The 16,829-nt window shown below is 39.5% G+C and overlaps 1 protein-coding gene across 1 annotated transcript; it reads right to left on the minus strand.

Moving 5' to 3' along the window:
* Positions 1 to 1,715: 1,715 nt before the first annotated feature.
* On the minus strand, positions 1,716 to 15,327 carry LOC113091542 (myosin heavy chain, fast skeletal muscle-like). The gene is made up of 41 exons (XM_026257121.1): positions 15,305 to 15,327; positions 14,864 to 14,909; positions 14,488 to 14,700; positions 14,214 to 14,357; positions 13,988 to 14,144; positions 13,477 to 13,504; positions 13,255 to 13,366; positions 13,073 to 13,165; positions 12,923 to 12,986; positions 12,721 to 12,819; positions 12,534 to 12,637; positions 12,228 to 12,366; positions 12,027 to 12,145; positions 11,762 to 11,911; positions 11,504 to 11,674; positions 11,129 to 11,429; positions 10,799 to 10,869; positions 10,634 to 10,721; positions 10,430 to 10,547; positions 10,205 to 10,328; positions 9,595 to 9,731; positions 9,258 to 9,513; positions 7,060 to 7,302; positions 6,746 to 6,922; positions 6,503 to 6,648; positions 6,327 to 6,417; positions 5,835 to 6,224; positions 5,631 to 5,757; positions 5,416 to 5,534; positions 5,092 to 5,288; positions 4,817 to 5,000; positions 4,577 to 4,742; positions 4,354 to 4,478; positions 3,840 to 4,148; positions 3,530 to 3,733; positions 3,310 to 3,435; positions 2,997 to 3,167; positions 2,367 to 2,471; positions 2,183 to 2,278; positions 1,936 to 2,067; positions 1,716 to 1,814 (listed from the first exon to the last, which is right to left on the minus strand). The coding sequence occupies exons 3-41, from the start codon at positions 14,686 to 14,688 to the stop codon at positions 1,797 to 1,799; spliced, it is 5,802 nt and encodes a 1,933-aa protein (XP_026112906.1). The 5' UTR covers positions 14,689 to 14,700; positions 14,864 to 14,909; positions 15,305 to 15,327; the 3' UTR covers positions 1,716 to 1,796.
* Positions 15,328 to 16,829: the final 1,502 nt, after the last annotated feature.

The following is a 16,829-nucleotide window of genomic DNA, read 5'->3' on the forward strand; positions in this document are numbered from 1 at the left end:
GCTGGACTGGTGGCCATCTTGTGCTGTGGCGCTGGGTTGTCGGCCATGCCAAGCAGCGTCGCTGGGTTGGCGGCCATTTTGTGCCGCTGCACAGGACTGGCGGCCATCTGGTACCACAGCGCTGGCTCGGCTGATCTGTGTCTCCCCTCTCCTCTCGGGACATACTGGGGAACTGGCGATCCCCAACCGAATCCCGGGTCGACGGGAGCCCACGGTGGAGATCGCTGCCGGACCTCCTCCCGACTCTTTGCTCCGGAGCGACCTCCTCTGGTCCTCCGGAACACCACTAGGCGAGAGCGTCCCGCTTGCTGGCTGAGGAAAAAGTGGCAGCAGACATACCGCTGGACCCTTGGTGGATGGAGTCCTTCTGTGACGGTGGGTTTTGGGAAAAACACAAGGTGAGGGCAGGATCCAAATACAAGTATGGTTTATTGTAACAAAAAGGTAACATACAAAATAAACAGTCATGAGTGACAAATAAAACCAAAAATGAAAGAGGAAACCGGAAGGAACGGGAACTCGGAGCAAGCAAGAAGGTAAAGGGAAGACTCGGGAGACGAGCACAATTCACACATAGGGTCCTTACCATCCTTACTCCATACAGACAACAGAGAAAGACAGCTCTATATAGGGAGACTAATGACAAAGGATTGTCAGCACCTGTGCAATTTAATTGGAGTGCAATTACTGTGAAGACATGACCAGACTAGCGGAATTAAAGTGCCTATGGTGAAGTGCCTAAGGAGAAGTGAGCTCACTAGGGGACACCCAGGAAAACAGAGACTGACAGCGTGACAGCTTTACAGTCATGTGAGGAGGTCTTCTCCTCAAACACCACCAGTGTGCAGCATCCACCTGGATGATGCGACGGCAGCCACAGTACATTGGTGCCAGTGCGCTCGGCACACACCAGCTACAGGTGGAGAAGAGAGAGAGATAGAGCCAATTTTGTGGATGGGATAATTAGGAGACCAAGACTGACAAGGGCCAATGGAGAAAATTTGACCCGGACACCGGGGTTACACCCCTACTCTTTATGAAAAGTGCTATGGGATTTTTAATGACCACAGAGAGTCAAGGCCTTGGTTTAACATCTCATCCAAAGGAAGGTGCTTTTAATGGTATAGTGTCCCCGTCACTATACTGAGGTGCTAGGACCCACAGGGACCACAGGGTGAGCACCCCCTGTTGGCCTCACTAACTCCTCTTCCAGCAGCAACCTATTTTTCCCAGGTCTCCCTTCCAGGTACTGACCAGCTCAATCTTGCTTAGCTTCAGTGGGAAACCAGTCTTGGGCTACAGGGTGATATGGCTGGCTTTTTTATGTTCATGTTTCCCCTTCCCTTTGTATTTTGGTATTTCCTTTGTTGTCATGGTTTCATGTAATGCCTTTTTTACAGTACATTAATATACCCATTTTCTTTGGTCTCCTTGAGTATTTTGTGTTTTTATTTGCCAGTGACTTTTGGGTAATCCCAACACATTTACATTTATGCACTTAGCAGACACTTTCATTCAAAGTCTCATACAAGGGTAAGTTCACATTTTTGTTTTGAAGTTCAGGCTGTTTCCGGTTTAGTTTTTTTCCCCCTTCTTTTCATTTTTGGGTTCTTTATGTCATTTATGTGTTCTTTGTCATATCATGCCTCATGAGTTGTCTTTTAAAACAGTTTATGTAATGAAGTTTGAAAGTGGAAAAATAATGAAGAACAAAGTCAAACTCTGCCATTTAATGGACACAGAAGAACTCAGCACAAGTCAGTCATATGCTTGCTTGTATGTGCAGTTTCTTGTCTTCATTCTTCAACTTTAGTCTTAAAAAAAGCAAAAAATGGATAAATAAATAATTTAATTGAAAACATTTAGTTTAAAACATTTCATATATTTTATGTATAAAAAGTAACTTTTCTCTGTATAATCATCATCTGTTTTTACCTTTCCAGCTTCACGGCTCTTGGTTCTCAGCTTGTTGACCTGGGATTCGGCGATGTCAGCGCGCTCATGAGACTCCTCCAGCTCATTCTGCACCTTCCTGTACCTGGACAGGTGAGTGTTGGCCTGTTCCTCCTGTTAGGATTACACAAGATATCCAATCCTTTCAGAGCATTGCACTCCTGTCACTGAGTGTATTGAATAGATAATGTCAAAGCTACACACTCAAGACATTTGACATTAGACTTACAGCTTCTTCAGCTTGGCGTTTGTAGGCCTTCACTTTCAGCTGTAGCTTGTCTACCAGATCCTGCAGCCGAGCCACATTCTTCTTGTCTTCCTCAGTCTTTGGGTGTAAATTTGTTCATGGTCTTGTTTAAACAATGTATACAATCATGAAAGGTGTTAAATATCTAATTTGTGGGTAGTTTTACCTGGTAGGTGAGCTCCTTCACTCTCCTTTCATATTTGCGCACTCCTTTCACAGCGTCTGCACCACGTCTCTGTTCAGCTTCAACTTCAGCCTCCAACTCATGCACCTTCAGTACATAGTTATTGTTATAACTGTGAAATCTCTGCAATGGCCAGTTCATCTAAGGTTTACTCACACTAGGCAATCTGAACCATTCCCGAGCACCCCCAAAGTTAATTTCTTTTGACTAGTGTGATCACTCTGTACCTCACTTGAAGAGGTGAGCCAGAGCATGGTTCAGTTGGGCTCTGGTGTGATACACATGTATGTAGTGTGGTTGCTAAATGCACTGGAGCATTGGACAGCTACTAACTGTGTCTGCATTACTATCATATTTTATACAAAAAACATATATTACTACTTGAAAAGTAGCAGTTTTTAGTTAATTTGAGTATTGAATAATATAGATCAATAACAGGTCTGGTTTTCACCTTGTTGATAAACATTATTAATACTTTGTGAGTATAGCTGCAAATTCCTCCATCAGTGTCATCTGACTCCATAATCATTGTATAATCACACTCTGGCTCATTAGAAGACACCCGTTCCTAGAATGAGTACACGCTAAGACTGTATTTAGCCAGTGATTTACCCTGGACTCCAGTTTCTGGAGCTGCTTCTTTCCACCCTTCATGGCCAGACTCTCAGCCTCATCAAGACGGTGCTGCAGGTCTTTGACAGTCACCTCCATGTTCTTCTTCATCCTCTCCAGGTGAGAACTTGTGTCCTGCTCCTTCTTCAGCTCCTCAGCCATCATGGCAGCCTGAAATATAGGTCAATTAAAACGAGCTAACTAATATAGATATAATTAGCTTCCATGAATGTTCTCTTTGCTACCACATGCAACTAAACAAAGTCAAATAACTGTTTAAATTAGCATAGAGTAACATAATGCAAACACGCACATCAGTGATGGCCTTCTTGGCCTTCTCCTCTGCATTTCTGGCCTCCTGGACTGCATCGTCCACCTCACCTTGAACCTGGACCAGATCAGTCTCAAGCTTCTTCTTGCTGTTAATAAGACTCGTATTCTGCAGGATTTAAGCAGGTAGTTTAGTGTATATTTAACTAGTAATTTGTCATGTGATCTGAATTTGCTCTTAGTATTTAATAATCTTTTTGTACTTGTGAGTGCAGCAGTCCCACACGCTCGCTGGCATCCACCAGCTCCTGCTCAGCCACTTTGCGTCCTCTCTCTGTTTGCTCCAGGCCAGCTCTCAGCTCCTCAATCTCTGCTTGCATCAGGCCATTCCTGCGCTCCACCATGGCCACCTGCTCCTTCATGTCCTCCTGTCCTCTGACAGCTTCATCAAGGTGCAGTTGGGCATCCTGTGGAAATGTTCTTTCTTTGTTAGTTGCATGTCATTCTTCAGTTAATTCATGTGTCATATTCCTATGATCAAGCACTTAAACTCCTCATTCTACAGAGAAATACCTTGAGTTGTCCTTGGACGTTCCTGAGCTGTTTCTGGGCCTCAGCAGCCTGGCGGTTGGCATGACTCAGCTGGACCTCCATCTCATTCAGATCTCCCTCCATCTTCTTTTTGACTCTCAGGGCATCATTTCTGCTCCTGACCTCAGAATCCAGAGTGCTCTGCATGGAATCAATCACTCTTTGGCTGTTCCTCTTGATCTGTTCCATCTCCTCATCCTTCTCAGCCAGCTTCCTGTCAATCTCGCTCTTCACCTGGTTCAGCTCCAGCTGCACACGGAGAATCTTGGACTCTTCATGCTCCAGGGTGCCCTGCAAGCAAAAAGGAAATAATTTACTTACTGTTTAAACTTGTAAAATCATACTATATGGCTCCGGAGTTATGGCAGGTATATTTGTGATTGTTTAAGAAGGAAATAATTACATTCATTTAAGGTTTTGAACCACTATAAATACAATGTTTAAATATTGTTCAAAGCACTGGTGTGATGTTAGTGTTGTAGCAAAGGAATGGCACCTCAGCTTCTTCTAGTGCAGTCTGGATCTCTGCTTTCTCGGACTCCACTGTCTTCTTGGCTTTCTCTATCTCATGAATGCTCTTTCCAGTCTCTCCAAGCTGCTCAGAGAGGTCAGAAATCTCCTCTGAAAGTATTTAAAAATCAATTGTATGTCAATTTTCTGTTTTTGTAGACATCTCTGTTTTTTAAAATCCTTGCTGTAATAATAAAAGTGCCATTTACGTTGCAGATTCTTGTTCTCCCTCTTCAGGGTCTCGAGGTGGTCAAGAGCTTCTTCATAGGAGTTCTTCATTTTGAAAAGCTCAGTGCTGAGAGAACGAGCTTCTTTCTGAGCAGCTTCTAGTTCAGCCTGGCTTTCCTCATACTTCTGTTTCCACTCTGCTAGGACCTGGGGAAAAAGGTAATCATTGTTAATTAGCCAAGTCCATAGTTCAAGGTTTAGATTTGAAGATTCTTTCTTACCTTATCAAAGTTTCTCTGCTTCTTGTCAAGGTTGGCAGCCAGTGCATTTGCCCTCTCCCCATCAATCATCAGGTCCTCTACTTCACTCTGCAGCCTCTGTTTGGTCTTTTCCAGAGAGGCACACTTGGAGTTCACCGCCTCAATGGATTCTTCAGCATCCTGGAGACGCTGTGCCAGCTTTTTCCTAAAGAAAGTGGTATTAAATGATGAAACCTTACTAATATTTGTGAAATTAAATGTAGGGTACTCAAGACTTTTTTTTTTGCTGTATTTACTTGGATTCCTCAAGCTCTTCAGTGCGTTGGATGGCATCAGTCTCATATTTGGCTCTCCACTGGGCCACCTCACTGTTGGCCTTAGACATTCCACGCTGGAGTTCAGCTTTGGCCTCCTGCTCCTCCTCGTACTGCTCTCTGAGCAAATCACAGTCATGGCGGGCAGACTGAACTGCATGGGCCAGAGCATTCTTGGCCTATAGGGCGGCACATTTTGGGATATTAAACACTTTACTATCTACACGATGGCTTGGATTTAAAAAAGAAAAACAAAAAACATAAAAAATAATTTGATTATCAAAACACTAATATTTGCAACTCTACCTTGACTTCTTCCTCAACATGTCTTTTGAGATCTTCAATTTGCTGAGTAAAAGCCTGTTTTCCTCTAGTTAACTGTGAAACAAGTGCTTCTTTCTCTTCCAGCTGACGGCTAAATTCACCTTAGAAACAAGTTAGATATTAGCATTAAATATAATAACAGAATATTTTAACTCAATTTTGTTTTAAGAGTTTTTAAGTGTAGCTTACTCTCTTACCATTTTCAGTCTGAAGTCTTGCTCGTTGTGCATTCATGTCATTCAACTGGCGACTATTTTCATCATTTTTGGCCTTGATTTCACTCAGCTGGTCTTCAAGGGTGCGGCACATCTTCTCTAAATTACCCTAAAGAGATTAAAGATTATATGAATATGTTTGTAAAGAAGATTTTTTACTTATTAATGATCATCTAGTGACATTACCTTTGCTTTAGCCACAGCCTCCATGTTGCTTGACAAATCATCAATCTCCATCTTGTATTCACTCTTCTCCTTCTCCAGCTTCTGCTTGACCCGCTGGAGGTTGTCGATCTGTTCTCCGAGTTCAGCTACACTGTCTGCCTGCTTCTTTCGGAGAGCTGCAGCTGTAGCTTCATGCTGCAAGGTAGACTCTTCCAGATCACGACGCATCTTCTGGAATTCGGCTTCACGCTTCTTGTTCATCTCAATCTGAGCAGCAGTGGCACCACCAGCTTCCTCAAGCCTCTCGCTGATCTCTTCAAGTTCCCTAGAAAGATCGGCTCTCTGCTTCTCCACTTTGGCACGAGCAGATCGCTCTGCCTCAATTTCCTCTTCTAGCTCCTCGATACGGGCCTAAATAAAAAATGGCTTCTTTACTGATATTTGTATATGGATTTTTCCAGCTATGCATCTAACTTCACCATTTCACATCAGAAAGATTACAGCTAGTGTTACCTGAAGTTCTTTGATCTTCTTCTGAAGCTGTGCTCCCAAAGACTGTTCATCCTCAATCTTGCTGAGAAACTGACTTATCTCAAAATCCTTCCTGTTTTGAAAGTAGTGTTTTGTAAAATGTGCCAAATACTCATTTTGTGTAGTTGTGTAAAGTTCAAAATCTGATGGCCACTCACTTTTTGATCTTCTCATCTGATTGCTGTTTTTCATTCTCCAGGTCCATTATGGACTCCTGGGCCAGTTTCAGATCACCCTCAAGCTTCCTCTTGACTCTCTCAAGGTCCATACGAAGTTTCTTCTCTTGCTCCAATGAGCCCTCAAGCTATTGTTACAGAAACTGAAACATTAACATCTGGTATAGAGCAATAAATTTTAGTTCTCATTGATTCATGGTCTTATTCCTATGCCAAACATCTTACATCGTCCACTTGCTGCTCAAGCTTTGTCTTAGCTTTAGTCAGAGTGTTGACTTTGTCTTCCTCTGCCTGAAGGTCATCAAGAGTCTGCTGGTGTGCCTCTTGGAGTGCTTTCTTCTCTTTTGTCAGCTTGGCAATGCTCTCGTCTTGAGAGGCCATCTCCTCTGTCAGGTTTTTGACCTAAATAGAAACATTAATTACTGGTTTCATTACCAAGAGCCTGAATCATAACCGGCAGTTTATATGAAGAGTTTGGTTCCAAGTAGGAAAACTACGATTGGTTGAGCATATTGTAGAATGTATATATATATACTGACTTTATTCTCTGTTGCATGTTTCTCCTTCTCCACTTTTGCCAAGGTGAGCTCCAGGTCATCAATGTCTTTTTTCAGCTCAGAGCATTCATCCTCCAGTTTCCTCTTCTTGGCAGTCAGTTCAGCATTGATTTCCTCCTCATCTTCTAGTCTCTCTGTTGTCTCTTTGAGTTTGCCCTCAAGTTGGATCTTGCTTTTGATGAGCCCTTCACATCTCTCCTCAGCATCATTGAGGTTTTCAGATTCCTGTTCATTGGAATGGATATAGTTAATGACTCATGCTTAGGGATTCACAATATATCAGCCACCATATCGGTATTGGCTGATAAATTTGAATTTTTCTGTTATTTTTATCGGACCGGTAAGAGAATTTGACCATTATCTTAGAGCTGATAAATAATGCATTATTTCCTGCAGAGACACTCCAGATGTGCACTGTTCACCATGATGGTTTTTAATTGCTTGAAATATTATTTGAATCACTTCGAAATGGAAAATACAGTGAACTGCAGTATGTGCATGGCAAGTCTATAATATTATATTGAGATCATTAGCTACTGTAAAATAATGTAACAGAATCTTTGTCCGCCTGGATTTTAGTGCATTGTTAAGGGAAGAGCACATTCACAACGGATACACACGTGACTAGCACAGTTAAGTTCGCTTGTGAATTAACAGTCTTCTGTTCAATTGTACGTTGTAGTATTGTGTTTATTTTATGCATATAAATCAGATTTTTCTCAGATAGAATGCATTTGTTTAAGCTCTAATCTATAGAGGTTTAATAGAGCGCTTCAATTTGCTGGTGATAATCTTTAGCTCAGTGCACGCAGCTCGAACATCAGTTTACAACATTAATAACTATGAATGAGATTTTATATATATATATATATATATATATATATATATATATATATATATATATACACATGTTGTAATATTATATTTATGTTGTATAAATATCTGAATATTTAATGCGTTCCATGTGTTTAATAAGATGGCAGCACTTCAATTTACTGGTGTTTATTCAGCTCCTCAGCTTCAGCACACGCAGCTTGAACAGTAATGTACAACATTAATAACTATAATTGGGAATCTCATAAACACAATAATATAAAGAGAATATTACCGTAATAAAGAAAGTTGTGAATTATTTGGGTTTATTTGCCGTGTTTCAGGACGTTCAGAGTGTGTCCACGACACATCTGACTATTCGAGCTGTAGCGCAGGTGTATTGCAGTATTGGAAATAGGCTACTTCTGTTTTAAACCATGAAGGCGAGCCACAGGATATCATACAAGCAACGTGCAAACTTTGTGCAAGTCAAACTTATGCTGGTGAACGTCTTTCACCATGATACTTAAAGTAAAATCTGTTCACATTTTCGGAATCTGATGACGTATTAACAGTGCGTATTCTCTCAGAGATGAAGAGAGACAAATATTCTAATATGTGGTGTGTATAACTGTTTTAATTTATTTCTTTAATGTTTCTCTTGGGGCCCGAACAGAGTGAAAACAATGAAAAGAAACTTATTTTTTTTGAACAGGTTGTTTTTGAAAGTCGGTGCATAAAATAAAGCTGCTCTTTTGCTTCATTAATAAAGTATTACTGAGGTGTAACAATTTTATTCAGGCTGTAGGGCTATGACTTGTTGTAGGCTATAATAAACCTGTTTTAAAAGACATTATTAAAACATTTTCAGTGAAGAGTAGCCTATGCTTATAGCCATTTTCTTTTATCACAGTGTCACAGCATGTCAGTTATGCAGTGATCCACTATGAAATTTTTGTGAAGTAAATTCATTCTAATATTAATTTAATAATAAAAGTAACATAACATTACTAGACAGAAAATAACAGGCCTACATTAATTGGAAATGCCAAGTACTCTTAATAATGATAATATTTAATGATTTTGACAATATCTCTGGCTATAGTCCTTACATGATTAACGTCTTTCAACACACTCTGCTACACTTCTGTCCACTCTGTCTATATATGCTTTATTAATACCTTTTAATGGTGAGACTTTTTGGTAATCAGGCTCTCATAAATTCTGTGAAATGTGGATTGAGATTTATCGGCCAACATATCAGTTCTTGGCTTTCATATTTAAAGATTTATCGGTTATGGGTATCGGCCAAAATTTCATATCGGTGCATCCCTACTTATGTTCATAAATGTAGGTGAAATACTCACAGAAGTTACTTGCAGTAGAAGATCGTTTTTCTCCTGAACAAGTGACACCATTTTCTCCTCAAGCTCCTTCTTTTTAGCTAATGCCTTTGTTAAATCTTCTTTCATTTTATCAAAGTTCTCCTTCATTGATGCCATTTCTTTTTCACTCTCTGCACTCTTCAGAAGAGGCTTGATCTTGAAGTACACCTTCATCCATGGCCAATGTTTGACATTCATGAATGAGCGGATGTTGTATTGGATGGAATAAATTGCCTCCCTGTGAAAATTGTAATCAGTAAACCAGCCTTTATCACACTGTGCAACTAAACAGTTGTGTTTCAGACATTATTGTAAGTACCTCCTCTCCGTCATTTTGACATACTCCTTCCTCATTACATATCCTCGGGCCAAAGCCTGAGTCATGGTAACCAGACTTGATAGTTTTTCATCTCTCATCTCCTCAAGAGTACCCAACAGACCAGCTTTAAAGAACACCTACAAGAACATTTGTAATATATTAGTGCTGTAGGGTTGAAGAAGCCAATAAGTGCTTTTCAGAGTAGATGTGGCCTGGGATATGGCCCTAATAATAACTGAGATTGGCTGTTCCAGTAATTCCAGTGGGGAAAAACATATATTATGGCCTATACTATAGTATAGAATGACATTTGGGAGAATTCTGTCCTTTCTTTTTTGATGTAACAGTTTGAGGAGGCATGACAGTGTCCGGTACACAAAGTGGAGTACAAAAATGTTTTGTGTAATCTTGTGTGGAATAAGGCTTGACCGACACAAAGCCTAGACTTGAACGCCTATTCAAAAGCTTCAGGCCTGCCTTCTTCATACTGATGCAGGGCAATTGGAAGGACTGAATTCTCTACAATGTCATTGTGTTGTAGCAGAGTAAAAAATGAGAAGGAAAGAGTTGAAATAATTTGTCCACGTGGTGTATTTGCTGAACAGCTCACCTTGGTGTGTCCAAATTTGTATTGGTTGTGGTCAATATCAATAGAGCCCAAGAGTTTCTCTGTAGCCTTTTTGTTGTCAATGAACTGTCCCTCAGGGATGACAGCAGCATTTAATACTTTGTATCTAGAGGACATTTACGGGAAGGTAGTAGTGAAATACGTTAGGAGGTGAAGATTAGGTTATACATCATCTCTAAGTAAGAAGTTGCAAAAAGATGTCATTACCTCTGCTTGAAGTCACCGTAGTGGATTCTGCTGGGGAAACCCTTCGTGCAGATTCTGATGCCCTCCAGCACACCATTACACCTGAGCTGGTGGATAACCAGGAAGTTCTCCATCAGACCTGAGATGCAAATGTTCTTAAGGTTCAGGTTTTCTTTTTTTTTTTCAAAACCGTGATCTACTTGAGTCTTCAAGGATCAAGGTTACCTGGAGTCTTGGTTTCATTAGGAATCAAGCAGCGCACAAAGTGAGGGTGAGTGCTCCTCAGGTTAGACATCAGTTTACCCAAGTTCTCCTGTGGAAAGTTTGTGATTAATCTAATCGCAATGGTGAAAAATTCACAAACTTCAATTAGAGAGAGAATCTGTTTACCCTAAAAACTGCAGACACCGTCTGGAAGGAACCACCCTTCTTCTTGCCTCCTTTCTTTGCACCTCCCTCTGCTTTATATCAGTGACAGGGTTTTTTTTTTGTTAATCATGTGTTGCTGTCCATTAAGCCCTTCAATAATCTCTATTTGCGTCTTGTTAATTCTAACTATTCTCTTGCATAGACAAACTTCGTTTTTTAAAACTCCAAAGTCTGTGATCACATAGTTTGTTGCACTCTGATGACCTCATTCTTTTTTCTTAGTTTTGTATAAGAAGGCGTCTTGTACATAATTCAAACACAAAGGAATTTAGGAAATGCAAATGTTTGTACCTTCTGGCACAGCGAGATACAGCAAGGCCAGCACTTTGAGTGCTGACTTTTGGTAAAGTTGCACGACAGAGTCGTTCAGTGGATCCTTGTTCTTCTCCAACCAGCCAGTAATGTTGTAGTCCACAGTGCCGGCGTAGTGCACCAGAGAGAAGTGGGCCTCTGCTTTGCCTTTCCCAGGCTTGGGCTTCTCGAAAGCTGAACATTTTCCCAGATGCTGGTCATGCAGCTTGTTTTTGAAGCTTGAGTCTGTAGCCTTTGGGAACATGCACTCTTCTTCAAGAATGGAGAAGATGCCCATTGGCTGTTGAGGAAATATTCCCACTCAAGTACAAGCACAGTGAGATTGTTATTTTAATTTACTGAATATCCTCTTACCTTCTCAATGAGCTCAATGCAGGTAGCCAAGTCCATACCAAAGTCAATGAATGCCCATTCAATGCCTTCTTTCTTGTACTCCTCTTGCTCCAGAACAAACATGGTGTGGTTGAAGAACTGTTGCAGTTTCTCATTTGTGAAGTTAATGCAAAGCTGCTCCAAGCTGTTATACTGATAATTCAACAGAAGCAATTATTGCAACTGACTGTTATCTTGTATGTCTTGATCCTTTCAGAGACATTAATGACTGATACTCACATCAAAGATCTCAAATCCAGCGATGTCCAGCACACCGATGTAGTACTCTCTAGGATTCGTCGTGTTCAACATCTCATTGATACGGACGACCATCCACAAGAACATTTTCTCATAGACAGACTTGCAGAGTGCAGAGACTGCATTGTTCACCTGACAAATTCAAAGGTCATTGTAGATTATATTAGTACCCTTACTTCTCATGATGACTATGTCTGAGACATGTCTCACTATATCCACAAGTAAAATGTGTTGATGAAGTCATCACCTGTGGTACGGTCTGGCCTTTGGTCACCATCTCATTCCCGACCTTCACTCTGGGGTAACACAGAGCTTTCAGCATGTCAGCGGAGTTGATGCCCATGAGGTAGGCGATTTTATCAGCCGCTAGGGAAGCAGAGTTTTATGCATTATTGTTGCTATTTAAGTGACCGTTTATATGTTAATTTGTGCTAAAATTTGATCTTACCCTCATTGCCATCAGGTTCTGCCTGCTCCTCTCTCTGCTTCTGTTTGAACTTCATGGCCCCATGATGCATCACCGCACCTGTCAGCTTGTAGATGCTGATCTTCTCATCAGCATTGAAGCCCAGAATGTCAATGGCACTCTGTTTTTACACAGACCAAATAAATCATAATGTTTATTGGAGTACTTTATACTGCGTCATGCAGTATTCAGTTAAAGCTTGTGTTTTTCTGATGTTTACTTGCTCATAAATTTAGCAAAAAGTCTAAAATACTTCTACTACTAATAATATTGCAGCTGTCCACATACATCTGTGGCAATGAACTCCTCCACATCATCGATGCTCTTGACAGTGATTTCACCCTGGCTGATCATCGGATAGTCGTAAGGGTTGGTGGTGATGAGCAGGGCCTCTTTAAAGAATTGATGTGCAGAATGTTTCCAGTGCTCTCAAACATAGAAATAACTGAAACACACAATCCTGTAGATTTCTCACCGAGCAGCTCTGGCTTGTGTCCAGTCATGAGCTGGTAGAAGATGTGGTAACTCCTCTCAGCAGACAGCTGGAATGTTACCCTTGACTTTTCTAGCAGATCTTTCCAAGAAGAGTGTGGTAAAAAAAAGACATTGTTTTCAATTGAGCAACCCACATCTTAGACTCCAAATAAAATATTTGGCTAAAAACAGTGTTGACTCACAAGTTTCAATATCTGCTTTGGCCAGTTTACCAGTGCCCGAAAAGTGAATCCTGATGAATTTACCCTAGATTGAAATCATTGATAAAAGGTCAACTGTTTGTGATTGACAATTTATGATGTTATTAATGATGATTCATAGGTGCAACTTACAAAACGAGAGGAGTTGTCGTTCCTTATAGTCTTGGCGTTACCATAAGCCTCCAGCAGAGGGTTGGCTGCAATGATCTGGTCCTCCAGTGATCCCTAGACGTAATTGTAGCACAGTGGGCAGTCATGAGGTGAATCACAAACACTGTCCTCAATAACACTGTCTAGAATAGATACTCACTAACCTGCATTTTTCCAGGGCCAGAGTCTGTCTTCTTTGGACCAGCCATCGCAACAGTTGCAAAGTACTGAATGACACGTTTTGTGTTCACAGTCTTTCCTGCTCCAGATTCTCCACTGGAGATTTATATGAGTTCATCATTTAGTCATAAATCTTTTACTGATTTACAATTATAACTAAAAAAGCTTCAGGTTTAGTTAGATTCAGCAGAAGAATATTTACTCACGTAATCAGGACAGACTGGTTCTCACGATCTGAAATTAAACCGTGAAATATTAACAGAATATATATTAGGTAGCACTCTATATTAACTTGAAGCTATTAAGTGTTTGTTTTTTGACAGTGTTATTAGATTAATAGGCTATATTCTAAAGTTAACATTTCAGTTATTTATTCATATAAGTACATATAGAAGATAAAATAATGCAAAATAATGGTTGTTATCAAACACTTACTAATTGAACATTCATTTGAAATGTACTACTCAGTTTCCTCAGCTTAAAAACCTCATTTAGGTACCGTTTATTAAGAAGTTGTTAACTAAGGATAAAAAAAACATCAGTCACCTTTGATGGAAAGATACTATTTGGAGTTAATTCAGCTTTTCTATGAACTCTGTCACAACAGCAATTTATGGACAATGAATTATAGGCTAATACTTCATGCTAGTTATTATAAAGTGTATTTTTCATTGTCTCTTTAACTGTTATATGTTGAAACTGCTGGAATCCACTTACCAGTTAGCATGAACTGGTAGGCGTTGTCAGAGATGGAGAAGATGTGAGGTGGGGCTTCAATCCTCTTTTTGCCTCTGTATCCAGACACAACAACTGCGTCGTACACTGGGAGCCATTTGTATGGATTGACAGTGGCACAGAACAAGCCAGAGTAGGTCTGAAATGGAGATCGTCCAGTTTTACAATGTTGCTGCCCTATTCCAGGAATAAATTATGATTAACTTACATAGATCATCCATGCTGCGTAACGCTCTTTGAGGTTAAACAGCACAGAAGGCTCATTCAGGTGGGTCATCATGGCCATGTCCTCCATTTTGTCAAATTTGGGAGGATTCCTTGGGAAGATTTGATCTTCTTTTACGGTGACAGTCTGTAATTAACTTTTTTTAGACGTTTTGTACACATATTTCTACACTATTTCTACACTATTAAAACTTTAAGCTTTGAAGACTCAAGCACAGTCACATATGAAATATTATTTTTTTATATTTGATACTTACTTTCCCACAGTCAGTTTTGACAGTAGCTTTGCCAGCCTCTATACTAAGAAGAGTACCTTTCAAGTACATCTCAGCTGGATCTGTCACGAAGAATGCTGTTTTGGCATCGAATTGAGCAGTCTGAGCCTCGAGTCTCTCTCTTTCTGGCTTCCGGAGGTAAATGGCCGCCGGGCCGAAACACTCCATTTCACCATCTCCCATGATTGTACTTTACTGTGGAGTACAACTGACATCACCATGCTGATATACTTCATTAGATTCACTTTTTGATTGTCATTGTCTTACTTTCAACTCTAACTTTCCTAATAAATTCCAATCAGTTAAACCAAACAGCCAAACAAATCATATTGTCACCATCAGTTGGGAAGTTCTTTACCTTGTATTAATCTCAGATGGAAATTGCAGCTGTCAAGTTCAGGATTCTGAAAAATAACAATTATATACTATAGACTATATACTAATTAGTAATATATATATATATATATAGACAGACAGACAGACATAGATAGATAGATAAATAGATAGACAGACTGATAGACATACATACATATTGATAGATAGATAGACATATAGATAGATAGATAGATAGATAGACAGATAGCCAGATAGATAGATAGATAGACTGATAGACATACATATAGATAGATAGATAGATAGATAGACAGACTGATAGACAGACAGACAGACAGACAGACAGACAGACAGACAGACAGACAGATAGATAGATAGATAGATAGATAGATAGATAGATAGATAGATAGATAGATAGATAGATAGATAGATAGATAGATAGATAGATGGATAGATAGTGACTCACCAGTTTTGATGGGCAACTGTGCTGCAATCAGAGGTTGTAATTTATATAGTATCTTTACTGAAGACTCAGCTGAACTGTTCAGCTGGATTTGGTAATGTTATTCTACATGGTTTATGATGATGCATCTCAGTCCTAGTGGAAAATAGCAACACGTTGTCCTTCTTTTGTTTCGTTGGTTTGTTGGAGCATGTGATATTTTAATTATTCTCATGGTTTAGATCAACTGAACAGCCTTTCTATACTTAAATTCATGATGTTGATATGTTTTAATTTTAAAGCAATAACATATTAATCATAGACATTTGGATACTACACTTATAGGATATAAAAGTTTAACAGTCCATGTTTTTCTTATGTTTTGTCTCTTTTTAATGTAGGCCTTCTTGTTGAGTGTATGTTTGTTTACAATGTTTAATTTGATGTCACTGAGGTCTTATTTCAATGTTGCATCTTATTTCACTCTTGGCAAAGAGGAGCAACTTGGTTCAGATGTAAAGAAGCAGTCAGCTGTCACTTCTATTTAATTGTAGAGGTGAAAGCAAGACTGGCACAATTTGATGACTAAAAGTTTTTACTTTTGATAAATGGTAATATACGACTTATGTTCTGGGCAACTGTCATATTAATAACTATTTGTTTTTGAACATTTAGCATTCATATTATTTCCTCTTTAAAAACCAAAGATGGACTGTGACAGTCCCTCCAAATGAATAAATAAATATATACATATATCTGGCAGGCTTTTCTTGGGCAATTAAACCTCAGTAATCACTGCACATACGGATCTTATTTCATGGTCATATAACAACTCTCAAAGTTATAAACAGCATGTTCATATATTGACAAATTATAAATATAGCACAGTGAGAGCTCATGTTTGTATTAAGTTTAGGTTACACATCCAGGCCATGGTGAAGAGTTATTTGACCTATCATGACATTACTGTAAGATTTCTCAGTACGTGCACTGCTTTTTTAATTGACTGTACTTTTGAAATAAATAAACAAATAATTAAAAGTAATAATGTTTAAGACTTGCTCTAAACCTTATATGTTAACATTCATTAGCTGCTGCAGTATACTATTGTAATATATTGTTCTTAACTGACTTTGTCTTAGAGTCACAAGCCTAAGAATTTTGCTTGATTTTAATATAAATTTACAGACAACAGTCACCATACTCAGAAGCCTTTGGCCCAGAGATGAATAAGTACTACACACTTATTCATCTTTGGGACAATTGCTTCTGAGTATGGTGAGTTGTATTTCCAGATGCATTTCTCTATGAATATGGTACTGTTTGTTATCATACAACATCAGTCCATCAGTCTAACGAACAATAAAGGGGGCCCTGCTCTTGTAGCGACCAGCAGCAGGTGTGTTGTTGTCTGCGTTTGTTTGTCAAAAAGTGCTAAAGTTTTCTGTTTTGACGTTGTTTGATGGAAATGGACTAGATACGATTGTTCATTTAAGCAGTCGCCATGGAAATATACTACGTTGTCATCTTATGGACTTTATGGATTTAT

Source organism: Carassius auratus, unplaced genomic scaffold (assembly GCF_003368295.1).
Source record: "Carassius auratus strain Wakin unplaced genomic scaffold, ASM336829v1 scaf_tig00214211, whole genome shotgun sequence".
NCBI classification, from domain to species: domain Eukaryota; kingdom Metazoa; phylum Chordata; class Actinopteri; order Cypriniformes; family Cyprinidae; genus Carassius; species Carassius auratus.

Coding starts and splice junctions, on each gene's coding strand:
- LOC113091542 (XM_026257121.1), bottom strand. CDS start 14,688: ATGGGAGATGGTGAAATGGAGTGTTTCGGCCCGGCGGCCATTTACCTC. Junction 7,303..9,257: donor TTCTACTGCAAGTAACTTCT/GTGAGTATTTCA, acceptor TCCAATGAACAG/GAATCTGAAAACCTCAATGA. Junction 5,289..5,415: donor ATGTTGAGGAAGAAGTCAAG/GTAGAGTTGCAA, acceptor GCCGCCCTATAG/GCCAAGAATGCTCTGGCCCA.